At 67.4% G+C, this 19,118-nt stretch overlaps 1 protein-coding gene across 2 annotated transcripts; it reads left to right on the plus strand.

Moving 5' to 3' along the window:
- The first annotated feature begins 63 nt into the window (after nt 1-63).
- On the plus strand, nt 64-18,130 carry EBF4 (EBF family member 4). 2 transcript variants are annotated; one of them, XM_065634980.1, is made up of 18 exons: nt 64-321; nt 1,047-1,162; nt 5,418-5,574; nt 5,800-5,863; nt 5,927-5,982; nt 6,295-6,368; nt 7,036-7,104; nt 10,750-10,831; nt 12,770-12,887; nt 14,076-14,209; nt 14,285-14,411; nt 14,815-14,903; nt 15,501-15,566; nt 15,973-16,150; nt 16,233-16,412; nt 17,078-17,272; nt 17,582-17,657; nt 17,741-18,130. In XM_065634980.1, exons 1-17 carry the CDS (start codon nt 64-66, stop codon nt 17,650-17,652), a joined length of 2,034 nt encoding a protein of 677 aa, XP_065491052.1. In that variant the 3' UTR covers nt 17,653-17,657; nt 17,741-18,130. The 2 variants fall into 2 exon arrangements, with proteins under 2 accessions (XP_065491052.1, XP_065491054.1); XM_065634982.1 differs by lacking the exon at nt 64-321 and having other exon boundaries at nt 1,032-1,162; nt 14,079-14,209.
- Nucleotides 18,131-19,118: the final 988 nt, after the last annotated feature.

The raw sequence follows: 19,118 nt of genomic DNA on the forward strand, positions 1-19,118 counted from the left end.
CGGCCGCGGCCCCCGCCTCCCCCGGCGGCTCCGGCCCTGCCTCCCCGGGGAGGCGGCGGCGGCATGGCCCGGGCCGGCGGGGCGGCGGGGCCGCGGCGCCCGGTGCTGCTGCTCATGGTGCTGGTGGCCGCGGCGGGGCGGCGGGGCCGGGGCGCGGGGCGGCGGCGGGGAGGCGGCCCCCCCGGCCCCTCCGGTCCCCCCGGGCCCCCGACGCCCCCCGGGCCCCCCTCCCGGCCGCTCCTGCTGCTGCTGCCGCTGCTGCCGCCGCCGCCGCTGCCGCCGCCCCCCCGCGCCGCGCCCGCCGCCGCCGCCGCCCGCCCGGTAACGAGCCGCTGCCGCCCGCCCCCGCCCCATCCCGGGCCGCGTCTGCCCCTCCCGCGCCCCTCTCCGGCCTCCTCCCCGCTCCATCCCTCCACTCCTCCTCTCAGCCTTCCTCCATCCCTCCCTCCACCCCTCCTCTGCCTCTCTCCATCCCTCCCTCGGCTCCTCGCAGCCTCCCTCCATCCCTCCCTCCGCTCCCCTGAGCCTTCTTCATCCCTCCCTCCACTCCTCCTCTGCCTCCCTCCATCCCTCCCTCCGCTTCTCTGAGCCTTCCTCCATCCCTCCCTCCACTCCTCCTCTGCTTTCCCCATCCCTCCCTCCATCCCTCCCTCCGCTCCTGTAAGCCTCCCTCCATCCCTCCCTCCATCCCTCCCTCCATCCCTCCCTCCATCCCTCCCTCCATCCCTCCCTCCACTCCTCCCCTGTCTTCCCCATCCCTCCTCCAGCCCCCCCCGCCCCTTCCCCTCCCGGTCCCCGCACTTGGCTCCTGGTCGCCTCCGTCTTCAACTTCTCCGGCCCTGCCTCCGCCTGCCTCCGCCTCCCGCCTCCCCCCGAGCCTCCCCCCGCTCCCTCCCGCTCGCCCGCCGCAGATGCCGCTTCCCCGGCGGTCGGGACGGCGGCGGCCCCCGGCACCTGCCCGGCTCTGAGCTCCGCTGCCGGGCCCGGGGCAGGAAAGTTGAGGGCGGGCGGGCGACCACTGAGCCCCTGCCATGTTCTCCGTGCAGGAGCCGCTGCCCCGAGGGGGGCTGCCCATGAAGGAAGAACCGCTGACCGCCGGGCTGCCCTCCGTCCGCTGGCTGCAGGGCACCGGCATCCTGGACGCCAGCACGGCAGCGCAGAGGTAAGGGGCTCCGCGGGCATCCCGGGCACTGTGAGCATCCCAGGCTCCACGGGCAACCCAGGCTCCACGGGCATCCCGGGTTCTGTGTGCATCCTGGGTGCTGTGGGCATCCCAGGCTCCACGGGCAACCTGGGTGCTGTGGGCATCCCAGGCATCCTGGGTACCACGAGCATCCCAGGTCCCACAGGCATCCCGGGTGCAGTGCTCATCCTGGGCACTGCGGGCATCCTGGGCACCGTGAGCATCCCAGACTCCATGGGCATCCTGGGTGCTGTGGGCATCCCAGGCATCCTGGGTACCACAAGCATCCCAGGTCCCACAGGCTCCATGGGCATCCCGGGTGCTGCAGGAATCCCAGGTGCCATGGGCATCCCAGGCACCTTGCACATCCTGGGCACCCCGGGCACCCCACACCCGCAGCACCTCGGGACCCCTGGGCAGCCCAGGTGCCTCCTGCCCACCAGGTGCTTCAGGCACCCTGGCTGCCCCAAGTCCCCTGGGTTCCCGGGGCCTCTGGGTGACCCTGTGAACCTCGGGCATCCCGGGGACCCCACAGACTGCAGCACCCCGGGTACCCTGATTCCCTGGCACCCCGTGCATGCCAGGCCTGTTGTGCTGTGTTGGGAGGGTTGGTGGGTGCTGGCAGAGGAGCAGGAGCTGCTGCTGGAGCTGCGAGGGGCTTGTGTCGTGTTGTGCCATACCGTGCCATGCCATACCGTGCCATGCCATGCCATATCGTGCCATGCCACGCCATACTGTGCCATGCCATGCCATACTGTGCCGTGCATCCACCGGGGACAGGAGCTGCACCCTGAGCCCCAGCTCTGCTGGAAAAAGCCGCTGGGAGTGAGGGCAGGGCTGGCAGCAGTGCCATCCCTGTCACCCGGGCAGGGCTGGTGGCATCGGCTGGGGTGAGCGATGCCGCGGCCATGTGGGCAGCCTGTGCTGCTGGCTCAACGCAGCCCGATGGCCACACATGTCCCCGCTGTCCTCATCCCCTGCCTTCCCTCTGTGTACCCCGTCCCCATCCCTTGCCCTCCCCCAGGGGCTCCGTGTGTCCTGTCCCCATCCCCTGCCCTCTCTCTGTGTGCCCTGTCCCCATCCCCTGCCCTCCCTCAGTGTTCCATGTCCCCATACCTTGCCCTCCCCAGGGGGCTCCATGTCCCCTGTCCCCTGCTCTCTCTCCACTCTGGACCCAGAGAGGTCCCAGCTGCAGCTGGGGGACACCTTCACCGCTGTCCCCAGATGTCCCCCACTGTGTGCGCCATGGGGTTCAGGAGTGCGGGAGCTGTGCTTGAACTGTGCTGTGTCCAGGGGTGACAGGTGGTGCCTGGGGTGACCCACGCCCTCTGCCTGGCTGGGCACAGCAGGTTTGGGGCTCTGGGGGGGTGTCCGCTCTGCACGGGCCCCAGCAGAGCGGGACATCCCTGGCACCAACCCGCGCCATGGCTGAGATCACCTGGTTGTGTGCACTGTCCCCAAGCTCAGGGTCCCCAGCTGCGGTGTCAGCCCCGCACTGGCTCCCTGACAGGGACCGTGACTGCGCCAGAGGCTGCGCCCCAGGGCTGGACCCCTGGGAGGTTCCTGAGGGCCCCCCAAAGCTGCCGTGTTGGCAAATACTGTGGGATGCTTGAAAACTGCAGCGATCCCCCCAGCAAGGCAGCAAAGCCACCCAGCCCTGTCCCGGCACAGCCACCGCAGGGGGACAGTCACTGGTGGTGGGGGGACAGCCACTGGGGGGGGAACAGCCACTGCTGGTGGGGGGGACAGCCACTGCCAGGAGGGGACAGCCACCGCGGGGGGCACAGCCACTGCCACAGCCCAGCCTGGACCCCTGGAGAAGGGCCGGACCAAGGGCCCCCCCGGCTGCAGGGGGCTGGGGGGGGCAGTGCCAGGGGGCTGCAGTGCCCAAGCCGGGGTGCGGGGGGTGCTGGCCTTGCCATTGCACACCCAAGACTTCCCCATGCTCTGGAGCGGGGCTGTGAGAAAGGGGGTGAAATCCGGCCCCCTCCTGCCCATCCCTGTCCCCAGCGGCGCGGGGGGACGCACAGGGTGGGACAGCAGGGTGGTGCTGCCCGGTGACAGGGACGTGGCTGCGCACATGTGCCCATGGGGTCCCACACACTCCGTGTGCGAGGATGGGGCTTGCAGACCCCCTACCCCCGCCACCCCCCCAAGCTGATGTGGGGCACCCTGCGCTGCCCCCCAGGCCCCCTCCTCTCCCTGTCCCACCGTGGGACCCCACAGCTGGGCTGTGCCACATGTCCCGCACATGCGGACGCGCTCATGGGGTGCTTGTCACCCCCAGCCTGTCCCCATCCTGCATCCTGCACCCTGCACCCCTCTGGGACCCCCGGCTGGCGGGTGGCTCCTACCACCCCCTGCAAACACCAGCACCCGCAGAGACCCCCCTGCTCCCCCCGGACCCCACAGCCACCGCAGGGTCCCCACAGCCACCGCAGGGTCCCTGGGCGATGCCAGCGGCACCAGGGCCGGGGTCCCAGGGCAAGGCAGAGGCACCTGGGGGGTGACTCCGCCTCATGCCCCATTTGCAGAGCCACGGCTGCGGGATTGGGGGGGGCCAAGGGAAGCTGCTGCTTTCCTGTAAGAGCCGCTGGCCAGCCCCACTGCTAGGAAATGCGCTGATTGCCCTTAATAATTAATGGCAGCGGCTGGGAGCGCGGGGGCTCGCAGCGCTGGCGCGGGGACGCAGCCATTACCCCGGCTGGCGGCTCCATCGCCCCCCCCAGCACTTTACGGCCAAAGCTTTGGGGGGCTGGAGGGAAACGGGGGGGTGGGGGTGCTGGCTCACTGCCCCGTGTCACCATCCCATCAGCTGGGAGTCCCGGGGATGCTGCCAGGGGACAGCGGGGTCCCCGTGGCGCTGGGGTCCCCATCCCTTGGGGAGCTGGGTGCACTGGGATGGGGGCTGTGGGGTCCTGGGGGTCAGCACCCCCAAATGCCACAGGGGTGAGCTCTGCGAACAAACCCACCAGCGCCGGTCAGACCCCCGGCTGGGGACAAGGGACACCCACGCGTGTGCTGGACATGCGCCCCAGCGTTCGCCCACTGGGGATGTTTGGGCTCTCTGGCAATCAGCTTAACGAGGTTTTTCCTCGTCAGGGAGCCGTGTCCCCAGAGAAGCGTCCCCGGGGTTGTCAGGGCCTGGGCTTCGCACTTGGCCTTGGCTGGTGCCCACAGCTGGGCTGGGGGTGGTGCTGGGGTAATTAACAACCAGGGAGCATCATTAAAGGGTGATGAGGGTGGCAGCTCCTGGGGGCTGCTGGGAGGGCTGAGCCCCCTTTTCTCCTCTTGTCTGGGGGAGATGTAGGTGGCTCTGGCTGGGGTGGGACTCTGGGAGGTGTCCCCATGGAGCTGGGATGCGGGGGGGGTGGTGCTGGGCAGCACCAGCCCCAGGAAGAGCAGGGTGGGGGGGTTCAGCTGTGCGGGAGCAAAGGGCCCCCCGGCTGCAGCAGCTGTAAGTGGGGGGTCCTGTGGGGCTGGAGGGAGGGCTTGGGGACCCCCACCTTGCCCCCCACCCGTGTGCCGTGTCCCCAGCAGGGGTCCGGATGTTGGGGGTCCTGCTCCTCCCCCAGGGGCTCCTGTCCTCGATGGCCCTCCCGGGGGGCCTGGGCAGGGCTCTGGCTGTGACACCCCCCACCCATTCCCAGGCCACCCACTGGGTGACAGTCGTGTCCCTCCGTGGCTGGGGGTGGTGGCAGAGGATCCTTTCAGTGGGCACCCCTTGGGGACAGGGACCAGCCAAGCTGGGGACAAGGTGACCAGGACGAGGACTGGCCGGTGCTGGAGCCATTGTCCCTGGGGATGGCTCTGCCACCCTCCCCTGTGCCATCCCTGTCCTGTCACCTGCTGTGTCCCTGCAGGGACAGCAGTGGTGGCCCTTGGAGCAGCTGGAGCCACAAGCAAGCTGGGGGTGCCTGGGGGTGGGCTCGGGTGTGGGGGGCTCAGAGATGTCCCCTCCTGTCCTCAGTGCCTGCCCTGGGTGCAGGCAGAGCTGGGGGCAGGTGACACTGCTCAAGAGCTGCTGGGTGTCCCCTGGGGGGCTGCTGGTGTGTCCCACCCTGTGTCACCCCCCATCCTGGTCCACAGCACCCCGGAGGCTCAGGGACCATTGTCACCCACTGCGGGGGGGTCCGGCAGCTGCCACCGAGCCTGTCCCAGAGATGGGGTGGCCCTGGGGACGATGTGGGGGGGTCCCGGCAGCCACCCCCCCTCACCCCCCGTCCTGCCGCAGCGGGGTGGGCCTGGCCCGCGCCCACTTTGAGAAGCAGCCGCCGTCCAACCTGCGCAAATCCAACTTCTTCCACTTCGTCCTGGCCATGTACGACCGGCAGGGCCAGCCCGTGGAGATCGAGCGCACCTCCTTCATCGACTTCGTGGAGAAGGAGCGGGTGAGACCCCCGGGGCCGGGGGTGGCAGGGCCGGGGGTGGCAGGGATGGAGGTGGCAGGGATGGAGGTGGCAGGCATGGGGACCCTGCCCGGCTCGTGGAGGGACAGGGGAGCCGGTGCTGCCGAGGCTGAGACCTCACCCAAACTCATGGCACGTGTGGGAGCTGCTGGAACAGCTCCACAGCACTGAGAGGGGAACCCCCCATCCAACCATCCTCCCCCCCAGGAGCAGAACGGCGAGAAAACCAACAACGGGATCCACTACCGGCTGCAGCTGCTGTACAGCAACGGTGGGTGCCGGGGCGGGGGGGCCGGGGGGCGCGGGTGGCCCTGACCCCGCCATGTCACTGCAGGGCTCCGCACCGAGCAGGACCTCTACGTGCGCCTCATCGACTCCATGTCCAAGCAGGTACCAGCGGGGGGCTGGCGACCCCCGGCCCCCCAAGAACCCTCCAGCACCCCTGGCCCTCCCCAGCACCCCTGGGCCCCCACGGCACCCCCAGGCACCCAGCTGTGGGTGTGCAGGAGGGAAGGGGGGGCACATCTGTGCATGGGCAGAGCAGCACATCTGTACACATCTGGGGGTGCAGAGCACACAGCTGCCCGGTCGGGGTCACCTGGGGCGGGTCTGTGGGTGGGGACAGGTGGTGGCGGTGGCGGGGGACACGCAGGGTGCCCGGAGCCGGTGGCACCCCCCTCCCCGCTCATTTTTCCCCCCCAGGCCATCATCTACGAGGGGCAGGACAAGAACCCTGAGATGTGCCGGGTGCTCCTCACCCACGAGATCATGTGCAGGTAGGTGGGGGGTGCCAGGGGGTCCCGGGCTGGGGGGGACAGTGAGCGCAGCCCCCCCGCCTGGCACGGGGTCCCCAGTGCCCCATTAGCCCCGCTCTTGTTTACCTCCCTGGCGCTCAGTGTTTGTGCAAATTAGCGCTCCGTGCCAGCGCCGCTAATTGATCTCCAGGAGCCGCGCTAACGAAGCCAGGGCTGGTCCCCCCCTCCCCGCTGTGCTCCCCGGGGCCGGCCCTGCCGTGTTTGCTGGCCCTGCCGTGTCCCCCTGGGTGATGCGGTGTCCCCAGGAGATGGTGTGGGGCTGGGACACCCCCGCTCAGAGCCCCCCCTTGGCTCACCAAGCGCTTCCAGGGCTGGGGGGCACTGAGAGCCCCAAATTGGAGCCCAGCCCCATAGCACGGGGTGGAGGGTGGGTAAGGGGGTACCCCAGTGGTGTCCTCTCTGCCACAGCCCCCCCTGCCCTGGTGTCACCCATCCGATGTCCCTGTCCTGGGGTCCCCCGCTCAGCCCAACACCCTGTGCCTTTATGGGACCCCCCCCGGCTCCACCGCACAGGGCTGGGTGATGGTGGGGGGCCCAAGGGTGGGAATGGGGGGTTCCCCTCCAGGGGGTGGGGGTGATCGGCTGGCCCCGACCCCCCCGCTCCCCTCACACCTGCTCCTGTCCCCAGCCGCTGCTGTGACAAGAAGAGCTGTGGGAACCGCAACGAGACCCCCTCCGACCCCGTCATCATCGACAGGTACGGGGGTCCCGGGCGCGGGGCCCCCCCGGCGCATTGCTGGGGACAAGCGAGGGGGCGGCAGCGGGGGGACCCCAGGGAGCCGGGACGGGGAGTCTCCTGGGCTGGGGAGCAGGTGCGAGTGCTGCCTCGTTAGCACTAACGAGCTGGGGAGCAGTGTGGGGGTGCTGAGAGGGCGCGCGGTGCCCCCAGTCCGGCTGCGGGGACAGCCAGGGACAGCCAGGGAAAGCACTGGTTGCTGTCACCGAGCACTTCTGATGTGCGTCCAGCGAATCAATAACACAGGTGACATCCAGGCGCCCCGGCGGTGGCAGCCCTGTGCCGGGCCATGTGCTGTGGGGACATCCCGCTGCCAGCCAGTGCCACACCGTGTCCCCAGGTGTGTGGCTGTGGCACAGGCCCGACATGCCCCACAGTGAGGGATGTCCCTGTGCCGGGTGGGACCCAGGGCCAGCACCGAGAGGACAGAAAGCCTGGGCATGGGCGATGCTCGCTGGTGGGGACATGGACACCACATCGTCCTGGCACTGCAGTGGGCGTCTGTCTGTCCGTCTGCAGCCCTGTCCCTCTGCCCTGACTGGACAGCATGGACCGCCCTCCCTCCATCCATTCCTGCCCTTCTCCGCCCTCCATCCACCCATCCTTCTGTCTGTCTATCCTTGTCCTTCTCTCCATCGCTCCTGTGCACCCGTCCGTCCTCATCCTTCTCCATCCCTCCTGCCATCCCTCCATCCACCCATCTTTCCCTCCATCCATCCCTGTTCTTCTCCATCCTTCCTTCCCTCCGTCCATCCCTCCATCTGTCCGTCCATCCACCCACCCCTTCCCCTGTCCTTTGCTTCCTCCCTTCTCCTCTCCCTCCCTCTCCCCCTCCCTCCTCCACCCCTCTCACCAGCCCTCCAGCAATTCCTCCCCCCGTCCCACAGCACCCCCAGACCCCACACCTCTGTCCGTCTGCACATCTGTCCCTCCACCCAGCATGTCCTGTCCCCATCCCTCTGTCCCTCTGCAGGATCCCTCATGTGTGTCCTCACCCCCCGGTGACACCAAGTGCAGCCCAGGCTCTCTGGGGGTGCTGGGGGGGTTTGGGGGCCCCGTGTCACTCTGCAGGACTCGGTCACCTCAGCTCCGGGCCGGGGGGGTGTGGGGGGCAGGATGGGGGCTGGCCAGCGCTGTGCCCCCTCCTCGCCTCACCCTGCCTGCACGTGGGGTCCCGGGCATCCCTGTGAGCAGCACCGTGTCCCCAGGGTGCTGGAGGGTCCCTGGGGATGGGGCAGACCCTGCTCACCACCCCCCCAGTCTCTGTTCCCCCTGGGGTGACACCATCCCTGCTGTGGCAGGTCCCCAACCCCTATCCTGCCCCCGCCGCCAGCGCCAGCCAGCTGTGTCCCCCCCACCCTCAGCCAGATGTGCCCTGGCCAGATGTGGGGGTCACGGCCCCGGAACTCCAGCCCAGCCAAGACAAACCTCCCGGTGACAGTGTCCCTGCGTCCCCCTGTCCCCTCAGACACTTGTCCCGGGGGGTGTGCTGGGTGCTGCACCCACGCTGGTGCTTTTGGGGTGCACAGGGGGTCCCGGGTGCCCTGTAACCCCCCCTGTGCTGGGGTAGGGGCTGTCCCCCCAGCCAGAGCCAGTGTCCCCAAGGCCACCCCAGCCCCTTCTCCCCACAGACCCCTCGGGGCTGCACTCCAAGGAGGTGACATCCCAGAGCTGGTGACATCCCCATCCCTGTCCGGGGGGCTTCCCCGTGTCCCCCTCTGTCCCCAGGGCCCTCGTGGGTCACGCGGGGCCAGGCGGGTCCCCAGCCCCGCCGCCCGCTCCCCCCGGCCCCCCCGGCCCCGCTCCCCAGCCCGACGCCCAGCCCCACTGGTTTAGAGAGCCCGATAAGTGCCCTATCAACATGTTAATCAAATTACTTAGGAGCTAAAATTGACGCTTTTCATTAATTATACAAGATTATTCTAATTGCAAATTCAAATTTATGCGCTCGGAACAGAAGGTGTTCGGCAGCAGCGCCGGGAATTTGCATATTAAATGGGCAGCGCTGCCATTAGCGATGCTAATGCATGCGCAGCGCCGGTATTTTTAACTCGCGGGCCCATATGCGCCGCTGCCGCTCGGGGGGGACGCGGCCGACCTGGGGTTCGGGATGGGCCCCCCCCGGCAGTGGGGGGCTGGGGGGTGCCCCCAACCCCACGCTGCCCCTGTCAATCTCCTGGCGGGGGGGGGTGGCGGTTCCGGCCGTTTTCCTGCTCCTTCCTTCCCCTGATTACCACCCGCCGGGTGACAGGGATGGGGGACACGGGGGGGTCCCCCCTCTTCCTGCCCTCGCCCGGGAAAAGTGTCCCCCGTGGGCAGCGTCACCGCTGGGGGGCCCCTCACCACGTCCCCTGGTGCTCTGTGCTCCCCAGTGTCCCCTCCAGCCCCCAGCAGCTGCCGGGCGACATTCCTGCTGGGTGCCTGTGTCCCCCCGCCGGCCCCCCCTGCCCCGCTGCAGCCCTCGGGGAGGGGTCAGGGAGGTGGGGGACAGAGGTGGGGGCTGAGGTGGGTACCAGGGAGCTGGACTGAGGTGGTGGGGTCAGGCGCTGGTTTGGCTGCTCAGACGAGATGCCAGGCGCAGCTGCTGAGACGGGATGGGGACAGGGTGGGATGCTGGGATGGGGAAAAAATGGCACAGTGGGATGGGGACAAGGCAGCACACTGGGATGGGGACAAGGCAGCACACTGGGATGGACACAGGACGTCACACTGGGATGGGACAGGGTGGCACAGCGGGATGGAGGCACCAGCCCCACGCAGTGCCCAGGCCCTGCCCAAGCGCTGCCCGTATGGGCAGGACAGAGTTGGGCACACTGGTGAGGGGACCGGGACATGGGACACCCTGTGCCGGGCCAGAGGAGGGAGGTGGCGTGGAGGGACACGGTGGCCTGGCACGCACAGTGACCTGGCACGGCACAGTGGCCACGTATGGCGCAGTGCCCTGGTGTGGCACACTGCTCTGGCACGCACGGTGGCCATGGGTGGCACAGTGCCCTGGCGCGGCGGGGTGACCTGGCACAGCTTGGTGACTTGGTGTGGATACATGGCACGGCAAAGCGAGCTGGCACAGCGCAATGGGCGGGCACGGTGCACAGCAAATACATGCGTGCGTGGAGTGAGTGTCCCCATGTCCCCGTGTGTGGCCACACAGGGTGCCCATGCACTGTGGGGTGTCCCCTGGCTGGGGACGGTGAGTGTCACCTCAGTGCCCAAAAGCGCAGAGGGTTGGGGTCCCGGTGTGCACCCAGGTGTGCGCAGGGACACCCCACCCAGGGACATTCTGGGGTGGGGGCATCCTGGGGACACATCCGGCGTGTCCCCAGGCATGGGGCTGTGTCCCCCAGCTTGTGGCTGTGTCCCCAAGTGTGGGTCCATGTCCCCAGGTGCGGGTCTGTGCACCCACACGTGTGTGTGACAGGTGGGGGGGATGCAGGGGACACCGTGCACTCTGGTGCATGATGTGACATTCATGGTGCCACCTCCATCTGGGGACACCAAGACTGTGGGGACACTCACCCCTGCTTTGCTCCAAGGGATGGGGTGGAGGTCTCTGGGACCCCCCTTGATTTGCTGGCACCAACCGCTGTTTGTTTTCTTCCATCCCAGGTTTTTCCTCAAGTTTTTCCTCAAATGCAACCAGAACTGCCTGAAGAACGCGGGGAATCCCCGGGATATGCGGCGCTTCCAGGTGGGCACCGGGACCGAGAGCTCAGAGAGTTTCCCGAAAGGGTCGAGGGAAATTAGGGAATTGATTCCTTAATTCCCCTGGACCCCTTTGCAAACCCCAGTTCCCCTCGACTCTTTGCAAACCCTCACTTTCAAACAGTAATTGTTCTTGCCCCCTTTGCAAACCCTAACTCTAATTTCCCTTGCTCCCTTTGCAAATCCTAATTTGCAGACCCCTAATTGCTCTTGAACCCCTCTGCAGACCCCAATTCACCTTGACCCCTCTGCAAACCCTAATTTCCAAAACCTAATTCCTCTTGAACCCCTTTGCAAATTCTAACTTGCAAACTCTAATTTCCCTTGATCCATTTGCAAACCCGAATTGCTTTTGAACCCTTCTGCAAACCCCAGTTCCCGTTGCCCCTTTGCAAACTCAGATTTCCAAACCCTAATTGCTCTTGAACCCCTTTGCAAACCAAATTTCCTTCACTCCCTTTGCAAACCCTAATTTCCAAATGCTAATTCCCCTTGAACCACTTTGCAGACCCCAACTTGCAAACCCCAATTGCTCCTGAACCCCTCTGCAGACTCCAATTCCCCTGACACCCTTTGCAAACCCTAATTGCTCTTGAACCCTTTTGCAGACTCTGACTTGCAAACTGTTGTTTCCGTTGCTGCTTTTGCAAACTCCAACTTGCAAACCCTGATTTCCAAACCCTAATTCATCCTGAGCCCCTTTGCAAACCCTGACTTGCAAACTCTAGTTTCTCTTGATACCCTTTGCAAACCCCTATTCCCCTCAACGCTTCTGCAAACCCCAACTCCCCCATCCCTTTGCAAACCCAGATCTCCAAACCCTAATTCTTCCTGAACCGCTTTGCAAACCCCAGTTCCCCTCACCTCTCTTTGCAAATCTTAACTCACATCGCCTCATTGGCAAACCGCAGTTCCCTCAGTCCCCTTGTAAACTCCAATTTCCAAACCCTAATGCCCCTTGAACGCCTTGCAAACCCTAATCTGCAAGCCCTAATTTCCCTTGACCCCTTTGCAAACCCCAGCTCCCCTCACCTCCTCTGCAAACCCAGATTTCCAAACCCTAATTTCTCTTGAACCCCTCTGCAGATCCTGATTCCCTTCACCCCAGCTCTGCAAACCCTAATTGCCCTTGAACCCCTTTGCAACCCCCAATTTCCCTCACCCTGTCTGCAAATCCTAATTTCCAAATGCTAATTCCTCTTGAATCCTTTTGCAAACTCTAACTGGCAAATCCCCATTCCCCTTGTCTCCCTTTGCAAACCCTAATTTCCAAACCCTAATTCATCCTGAACCCTTTTGCAAACCTTAACGTGCAAACTCTAATTCAAACTCTAATTTCCCTTGACCCCTTTGCAAACCCTAATTTCCAAACCCCGATTCCCCTCACCCCCGCCCAGCAAACCCAGATTTCCAAACCCTAATTCCTTTGCAGACCCCGGTTCCAGTCGCCCCCCTCTGCAAACCCTAATTTGCAAACCCTAATTGCTCTGGAGCCCCCAGCTCCCCCCGTCCCCTGTCCCCAGCCCCGCTCTCCCCGCAGCAGCTGCAGGTTGGGGAGCGGAGCAGAGGGGGGGTCCGGCCCGTCCCCCACCCAGCACGGGCGCCTTCATTAGGGCCTCTCGTAAAGATATGATAATTGTGACATTTTTACATGATTAACGACCTATCCAATTTGCATAGCGCCAAGCAGCTCCGGGAGAGCAGCCAAGTCCACGCCGGAGCGGGGAGCGGGGTGCAGGGGGGCACCGGGGACGGGCTGGGGTGTCCCCTGGGGCGCGGGGTCCCCCCGGCCGGGGACCACGGACACCCCTTGGCACGTGCACGCACACACAGGCGTGCACGGCCACACGGGTGCGGGTTTGCACACGCGGGGGGCACTGGGGGTGACACTGGGGGTGACACGGTGGCCCTGGCTGTCCCGCAGGTGGTGGTGTCCACGACGGTGAACGTGGACGGGCACGTCCTGGCCGTGTCCGACAACATGTTCGTGCACAACAACTCCAAGCACGGCCGGCGGGCACGGCGCCTCGACCCCTCCGAAGGTGAGTCCCGGGGGACCCTCACATGTGTGTGCCGTGTCCTGACACGTGTGCCGTGTCCCAACACTTGTGCCATGTCCCAGCACATGTGTGCCATGTCCCGACACATGTGTGCCATGTCCCGACACATGCGTCACGTCCCAACGTGCCTGTGCCACGTCCCAAATCGTGTGCCGTGTCCCATACGTGTGCCACGTCCCGACACGTGTGTGCCACGTCCCGACACACGTGCACGGCTGTGCGGGGGGACAGACACATGTCCGCACCAGCGGGTGCTGCTCCCCACAGTGTCCCCTGTGCCAGGGCAGCCCCAGTGACCATGTCCCCACACTGGGGCCCCAAGGGGGACGCGTGGGTGCCCAGCGCTGCCCCACAGCGCTCGGAGGCCACAGCCCCCCCGGCACCCCCTGCCAGGGACCTGGGGGGCACCAGCGCCGTGTTTGTGCCCCGCGTGTCTGTCCGTCCGCCCCGCACACACACGCAGCCTCTCCTCCCACCCGCTGGGCCCCTGCATTGCTGTCTGTCCTTGTGTCCCTCTGTCCTTGTGTCCCTCTGTCCTTGTGTCCCTCTGTCCTGCCCTCTCTGTCTGCCCCTTTGTCCCTCTGTCCGTGCACCCGCCACGTCTGTGTCCCTCTGTCCGACACATACATGCTCTGTCTGCCTGTCTGACCCATTTGTTGGCTCTGTCTGTCTGTCTGCCCAGCACATCCACGCGGCCTCACCGGGCACCTGCCTTTTCAGTCTGTCCCGTTGTCCCTCTGTCCATCCTGCGCTTGCAGGCTATCCTGCCCTCTCTGTCTGTCTGTTTGTCCCTCTGTCTGTCCGTGCATCCACCACGTCCATGTCCCTCTGTCCAACGCACATGTGCTCTGTCTGGCCCATTCGCTCTCTGTCCATCCGTCTGTCCATCCTGAGGACGTTCTTTCCACCCCGATGCGCCCTCCGTCCCCCGGTCTGTCCCCTGCACACTCTCCCGCACCGTCCCCACCCGCCCCCACAGCCCGAGCCCCCACCCCCTGCTCCCGCCCAGCGTCTGTCCGTGTCTGTGCATCCATGTCCGTGTGTCTGTCCCCCCAGCCGCCGCCTGGTTCTCACTCTGCCTCTGCTCTCCCTCTCTCCCCCAGCCTCGCGCCCCCCACCCCCCGCGCCCCCCCACTCACTGCTGCCCTGTCTCTCCCCCCCCGCCCGAAGCAGCCACCCCCTGCATCAAAGCCATCAGCCCCAGCGAGGGCTGGACCACCGGAGGTGCCACCGTCATCGTCATCGGGGACAACTTCTTCGACGGGCTGCAGGTGGTCTTCGGCACCGTGCTGGTGTGGAGCGAGGTATTGGGGCACGGGGCGGCGGGGGGGACGGTGTGACCCCCCTGGCCGTGGGCTGAGCGCCGTCTTGCCCCGCAGCTCATCACGCCGCACGCCATCCGGGTGCAGACCCCCCCGCGGCACATCCCCGGCGTGGTGGAGGTGACGCTGTCCTACAAGTCCAAGCAGTTCTGCAAGGGCGCCCCGGGACGCTTCGTGTACACCGGTGAGGGACGCGGAACCCCGGGAACGGGACACGCACCCCAGGACAGGGACACGCACCCCTGGGAATGGGGCAAGGGACCCCTGGGAAAGAGACAGAGACCCCCGGGAGTGGGGTAGGGACCCCCAGAAAAGGGGCACAGACCCCCAGGAGTGGGGCAGGGACCCCCGGGAATGGGGCACCATCCCGTCCCCTCGGGGGCTGCCGGGCTGGGGGGCGGGAGGGGACGGGGCGCTGGGGCTGTTGGTGCAGGTGGGGACAGTGGGACAGCTGGCGTGTCCCTGTGGGAGATGGGGTCTCCCCCTCGCTGCGCCCTGCCTTGGCCCTGCGCCCCACGGCCCGTGCCCCGGTTTCCCCGTGGGGTCGGGGCAGGTGGGGCCCCCGCTGACCCCCCGTCCCTCATCAGCGCTGAACGAGCCCACCATCGACTACGGGTTCCAGCGGCTGCAGAAGGTCATTCCCCGGCACCCCGGGGACCCCGAGCGCCTGCCCAAGGTAGGGGTTTGGCGGGGGGGCTGTGCCCGGTGACACCCACGGGTGCAGGCAGGGACTCGCTGTCACCCACGGGTGCTGGCACCACCTCACCCAGAGCCAGGGCTGTTCCCTGGCAGTGCCAGAGGACCAAGGGACAGGGAGGGGGACACAGAGCCCCGGTGACCCCCCAGTGCCCCCCGGTGCTGGGTGCAGCCCAGGGGCTGGCCTGCCTCCCCACGCCCCGCTGTGTGCGGGGGTCCCTGCTGCGCCCCCCCGCAGGACATGGGGACACGGGCGGGGGGGGACATGGGGCATGCAGGGGGGGCCAAAAGGGGGGACATGGGGAAACCTAGGGAGTGATATGGGGGAACATGGGGGGTACATGGGGGGACACAGGGACATGGGGGGACACAGGGGCACATGTGGGATACGGCACGTGGGTGCTGGCGAGTGCTGGGGCTCTGGGCATCTCACGGCAGCTCAGGGAGGTGCTGGCTTGGGGACGTGTCACTGGCGTGGGGACGTGGTGGGTGGCAGAACGCGGTGCCTGCATGTCCCCTGGGTGCGGATGGGGCCGGGGGGTCTGTGTCCCGCTGAGCCCGTCCCCTCCCTGCCCAGGAGGTGCTGCTGAAGCGGGCGGCTGATCTGGTGGAGGCTCTGTATGGGCTGCCCCACGGCAACCAGGTACCGCGGCCCCCCGGGGCATCGCACCCCCCGCCCAGGCCCCCCGGCACCCCCTGCACCCCCCGCCGCGCTGCAGCCGCCCCGCGCTCCGGCCCCACATCTGCTTCACATCAGGATTCCTCGGGCGCTGAGTCAGCAGCGGGGCCCCCCCGCGCCCCCCGCGCAGGGACAGGGGAGCAGCCGGGTCAGGCTGGGGGTGGCGCCTCCAAAGCCGCCTTTGTTCCCACGGCACCAGCTGGGGGGTCCCGGCCCCCCGCCATGTCTGCCCACACAGCCCATCCTGCACCCTGGGGGTGCTGGGGGCTGCGGGTGCCCTGGGAGGTGACGCGAGCTGGGGGGCCTCAGCGCCCCCACGCCATGGCTGCGTGTCCCGCGGGGTGACACCGTCCCCGTGTCCCCGGCCCAGGACGTGCTGCTGAAGCGCGCGGCGGACGTGGCCGAGGCGCTGTACAGCGTCCCCCGCGCCCCCGCACAGCTCTCCTCGCTGGCCGGCACCCACGGCCCCCCCGGCGTCATGGGGGTCGGCTCCTTCGGCAGCCAGCTCCCCAGCACCATGGGCGACTCGCCGCAGGGACCCGAGCAAGGTGGGCCGGGGGCCGGGGTGGGCGGAGGGGGGTTCCGCGCCCCCTGTGCCCCCCGTGCCACCGCGGCCCCTCTCTCCCGCAGGGTACGCCCGCGGCACGGGCAGCGTCTCGCCGCGGGGCTACGGGCCCAGCCCCACGCCGCAGCCAGCGGGGTACAGCGGCAGCGCCGGCATCACCGGCTACGGCGGCGGCATGGCCGGGCTGGGGGTGCCCGGCTCCCCCAGCTTCCTCAACGGCTCCACGGCCAACTCCCCCTACGCCAGTGAGTTGCTGCCCCACAGCGTCCCCAGAGCCACAGACCAGCCCTGGGTGTCCCCAGAGCCACGGACCAGCCCTGGGTGTCCCCAGAGCCACAGACCAGCCCTGGGTGTCCCCAGAGCCATGGACCAACCCAGGGTGTCCCCAAAGCCATGGACCAACCCTGGGTGTCCCCAAAGCCATGGACCAACCCTGGGTGTCCCTAGAGCCACAGACCAGCCCTGGGTGTCCCCAGAGCCATGGACCAGCCCTGGGTGTCCCCAGAGCCACAGACCAGCCCTGGGTGTCCCCAGAGCCATGGACCAACCCAGGGTGTCCCCAAAGCCATGGACCAACCCCAGGGTGTCCCCAAAGCCATGGACCAACCCAGGGTGTCCCCAGAGCCATGGACCAGCCCCGAGTGTCCCCAGTGTCATGCACCAGCCCTGCTGTGTCCCCAAAACCATGTACCAGCCCGGGGACATCCCCGAAAACTGTGCATCAGCCCCAGTGTGTCCCCAAAGCCATGCACCAGCCCCGAGGTGTCCCCAAAGCTGGCAGTGGGGGGAGCGGGGACAGTGACCTGAGCTGAGACGGCCCCGTTCCCAGCCCCGGCCCTTGCAGAGCGGGTCCCCGCGCTTTCCCCGGGCTGCGCTGCCGTCCCCAGCCCCTCGGGGTGTCTCCCCGCAGTCGTGCCCGCCAGCCCCCCGCTGGGCGCCTCCTCCATCACCCTCCCCGCGGGCGCCGCCGCCACCCCCAGCGGGGGCTTCTCCTTCTCCCCCGTCAACATGATCTCGGCCGTGAAGCAGAAAAGCGCCTTCGCCCCCGTGGTGCGGCCGCAGCCGTCCCCGCCGCCCGCCTGCGCCAGCGCCAGCAGCCTGACAGGTGAGCTGGGGTCAGCGCTGCCTGCACCCCAGACTGCACCCCAGCCTGCACCCCTGTCCTGTGTCCCTGTCCTGTACCCCTGCACCTCAACCTGCACACCCGGCCTGTACCCCTGCACGTACCCCAACCCGCATCCCAAATTGCACCCTCCAACCTGCACCCCAGCCTGCATCCCTGTCCTGTACCCCTGCCTCTACACCCCAACCTGCCCCCCAACATGCAACCCTGTCCTGTACCCCTGCACCCCAGCCAGCAGCCCTGCCTGACTCCAAGCCTCCCCGCCTTTCTCTGTCCCTCTGTCCCCCCCAGACCCGGCGTTCGAGGACTCGGACAAGTTCCACGCGCCGGCGCGGCCGCTGCAGGGACTGGCCTATTCCTAAGCACAGTAGGTCCTGGGGTGCCCCGGCCTCCCCATCCCGCTGGAACAGGGCAGGGCCCCAGTGTCCCACCCCTCACCTTCTCTTGCAGCCGTGCCCAGCCACCTCGTGCCACCCGTGCGAGCTGGGACAGGGACAGAGCCGCGACATGGATGGAGACTGAGCGTGGCCCCCCCGCCCGCTCCCAGGGGTTCCTGCTGGGGTGGGGGCATGTGGAGCTGCAGGACCCCCTGCCCAGCCCCACCGAGCTCGGCCCCCTCCTAGGACAGGGGCTGAGCCCCCCAGCAGGGTGTCCCCAGGGTGGGGGGGTGACCCTGGCCAGGGCCAGCACCGGCATGGCTTGGCACAGCCCACCCGGGGCAAGAGAGGGGCCTTGGGGGGACCCGGGAGTGACCCAAACCTCAGGGTTTGGCCTCAGAAAGACACCAAGAGACCCACGGGGTGACAGCGGCAGGAACCACGGGCAGGGTGGGATGGATGCTCCGGGGTGCGATGGGGGGTCCGAGGTGGGATGGGGGGACGTTCCAGGGCAGGACGGATGCTCGAGGTGGGATACAGGGATGCTCGGGGGCAGAACGGATGCTCGGGGGCGGGATGGATGCTCTGGTGGGACCCAGCTCCCCCGCCACGCTTCCTGGCTCTCTCCCCGCCCTGGCCCACACTCTCTCCCCAGATGTGCAGCTCCACATCTGGAGCCGCCCACCCACAGCTGCCAGGCTGCCCGGGCCAGATCGCTGCTGCACCCCGTGCCCCCGCACAGGATCGGGGCCTCGGTGTTGCCTGGGGGGGGTCCGGAATCCCGCACCCACTGACCCACACCCAGCATGGGGACAGCACAGTCCCCGGCCCCGTTAGCCACCGGGATTGGCTTCCCCAGGACACAACCACAGCGCTTTTCTCATTATTATCACTATTATTGTTAATATTATTATTATTTTTAGCAGCAGGCAGGGGTCTGGCAGGGCAGGCAGGAGCCCCCCAGCCCCGGCGCTGCCCGTTCCTGCCGGGGGCTCCCCCTCCCCACAGCCGGGAGGGAGTGGCCAGGAATTTTGTAAATAAAGAAAAAGGGAAAAAAAACCACCCCAAACATTCCCCCCACCCGCACCCCACCCACGGGGGTGGCCTGTGTCCCCTGCCATGTCTCGTGCCACGGCGATGGTGATGCCACCGTGCCCTGTTCAGTGTCAACACGTGTCCCCCCTATTGCCCCCTGCTTGGTGCTGGGTCCTGGCCCAATGTCCCCAGGCTGAGGTGACCGCGGGGGTCCCGGGGCTGGGGGTGGGCCCTGGGGCTGGGGTCTCGGTCCCCCTGCGCAGTGGCACGGGACGGTGTTCCCGGGGTCCCTCGCAGCAGGGGGTTTCTGACATGGAAATAAAAGGCCTTGCAGAAGGGCACTGGCTCTGGGGATCTGTGAGTGGGGAGGGGCAGAACGTGGGGACACCCCTGGGGACGGTGACACCAGCCCCGCA

The sequence above is a fragment of the Caloenas nicobarica genome, chromosome 4 (assembly GCF_036013445.1).
Source record: "Caloenas nicobarica isolate bCalNic1 chromosome 4, bCalNic1.hap1, whole genome shotgun sequence".
Classification (NCBI taxonomy): domain Eukaryota; kingdom Metazoa; phylum Chordata; class Aves; order Columbiformes; family Columbidae; genus Caloenas; species Caloenas nicobarica.

Coding starts and splice junctions, on each gene's coding strand:
- EBF4 (XM_065634980.1), top strand. CDS start 64: ATGGCCCGGGCCGGCGGGGCGGCGGGGCCGCGGCGCCCGGTGCTGCTG. Junction 10,832..12,769: donor GGGATATGCGGCGCTTCCAG/GTGGGCACCGGG, acceptor GCTGTCCCGCAG/GTGGTGGTGTCCACGACGGT. Junction 16,413..17,077: donor GGCCAACTCCCCCTACGCCA/GTGAGTTGCTGC, acceptor GTCTCCCCGCAG/TCGTGCCCGCCAGCCCCCCG.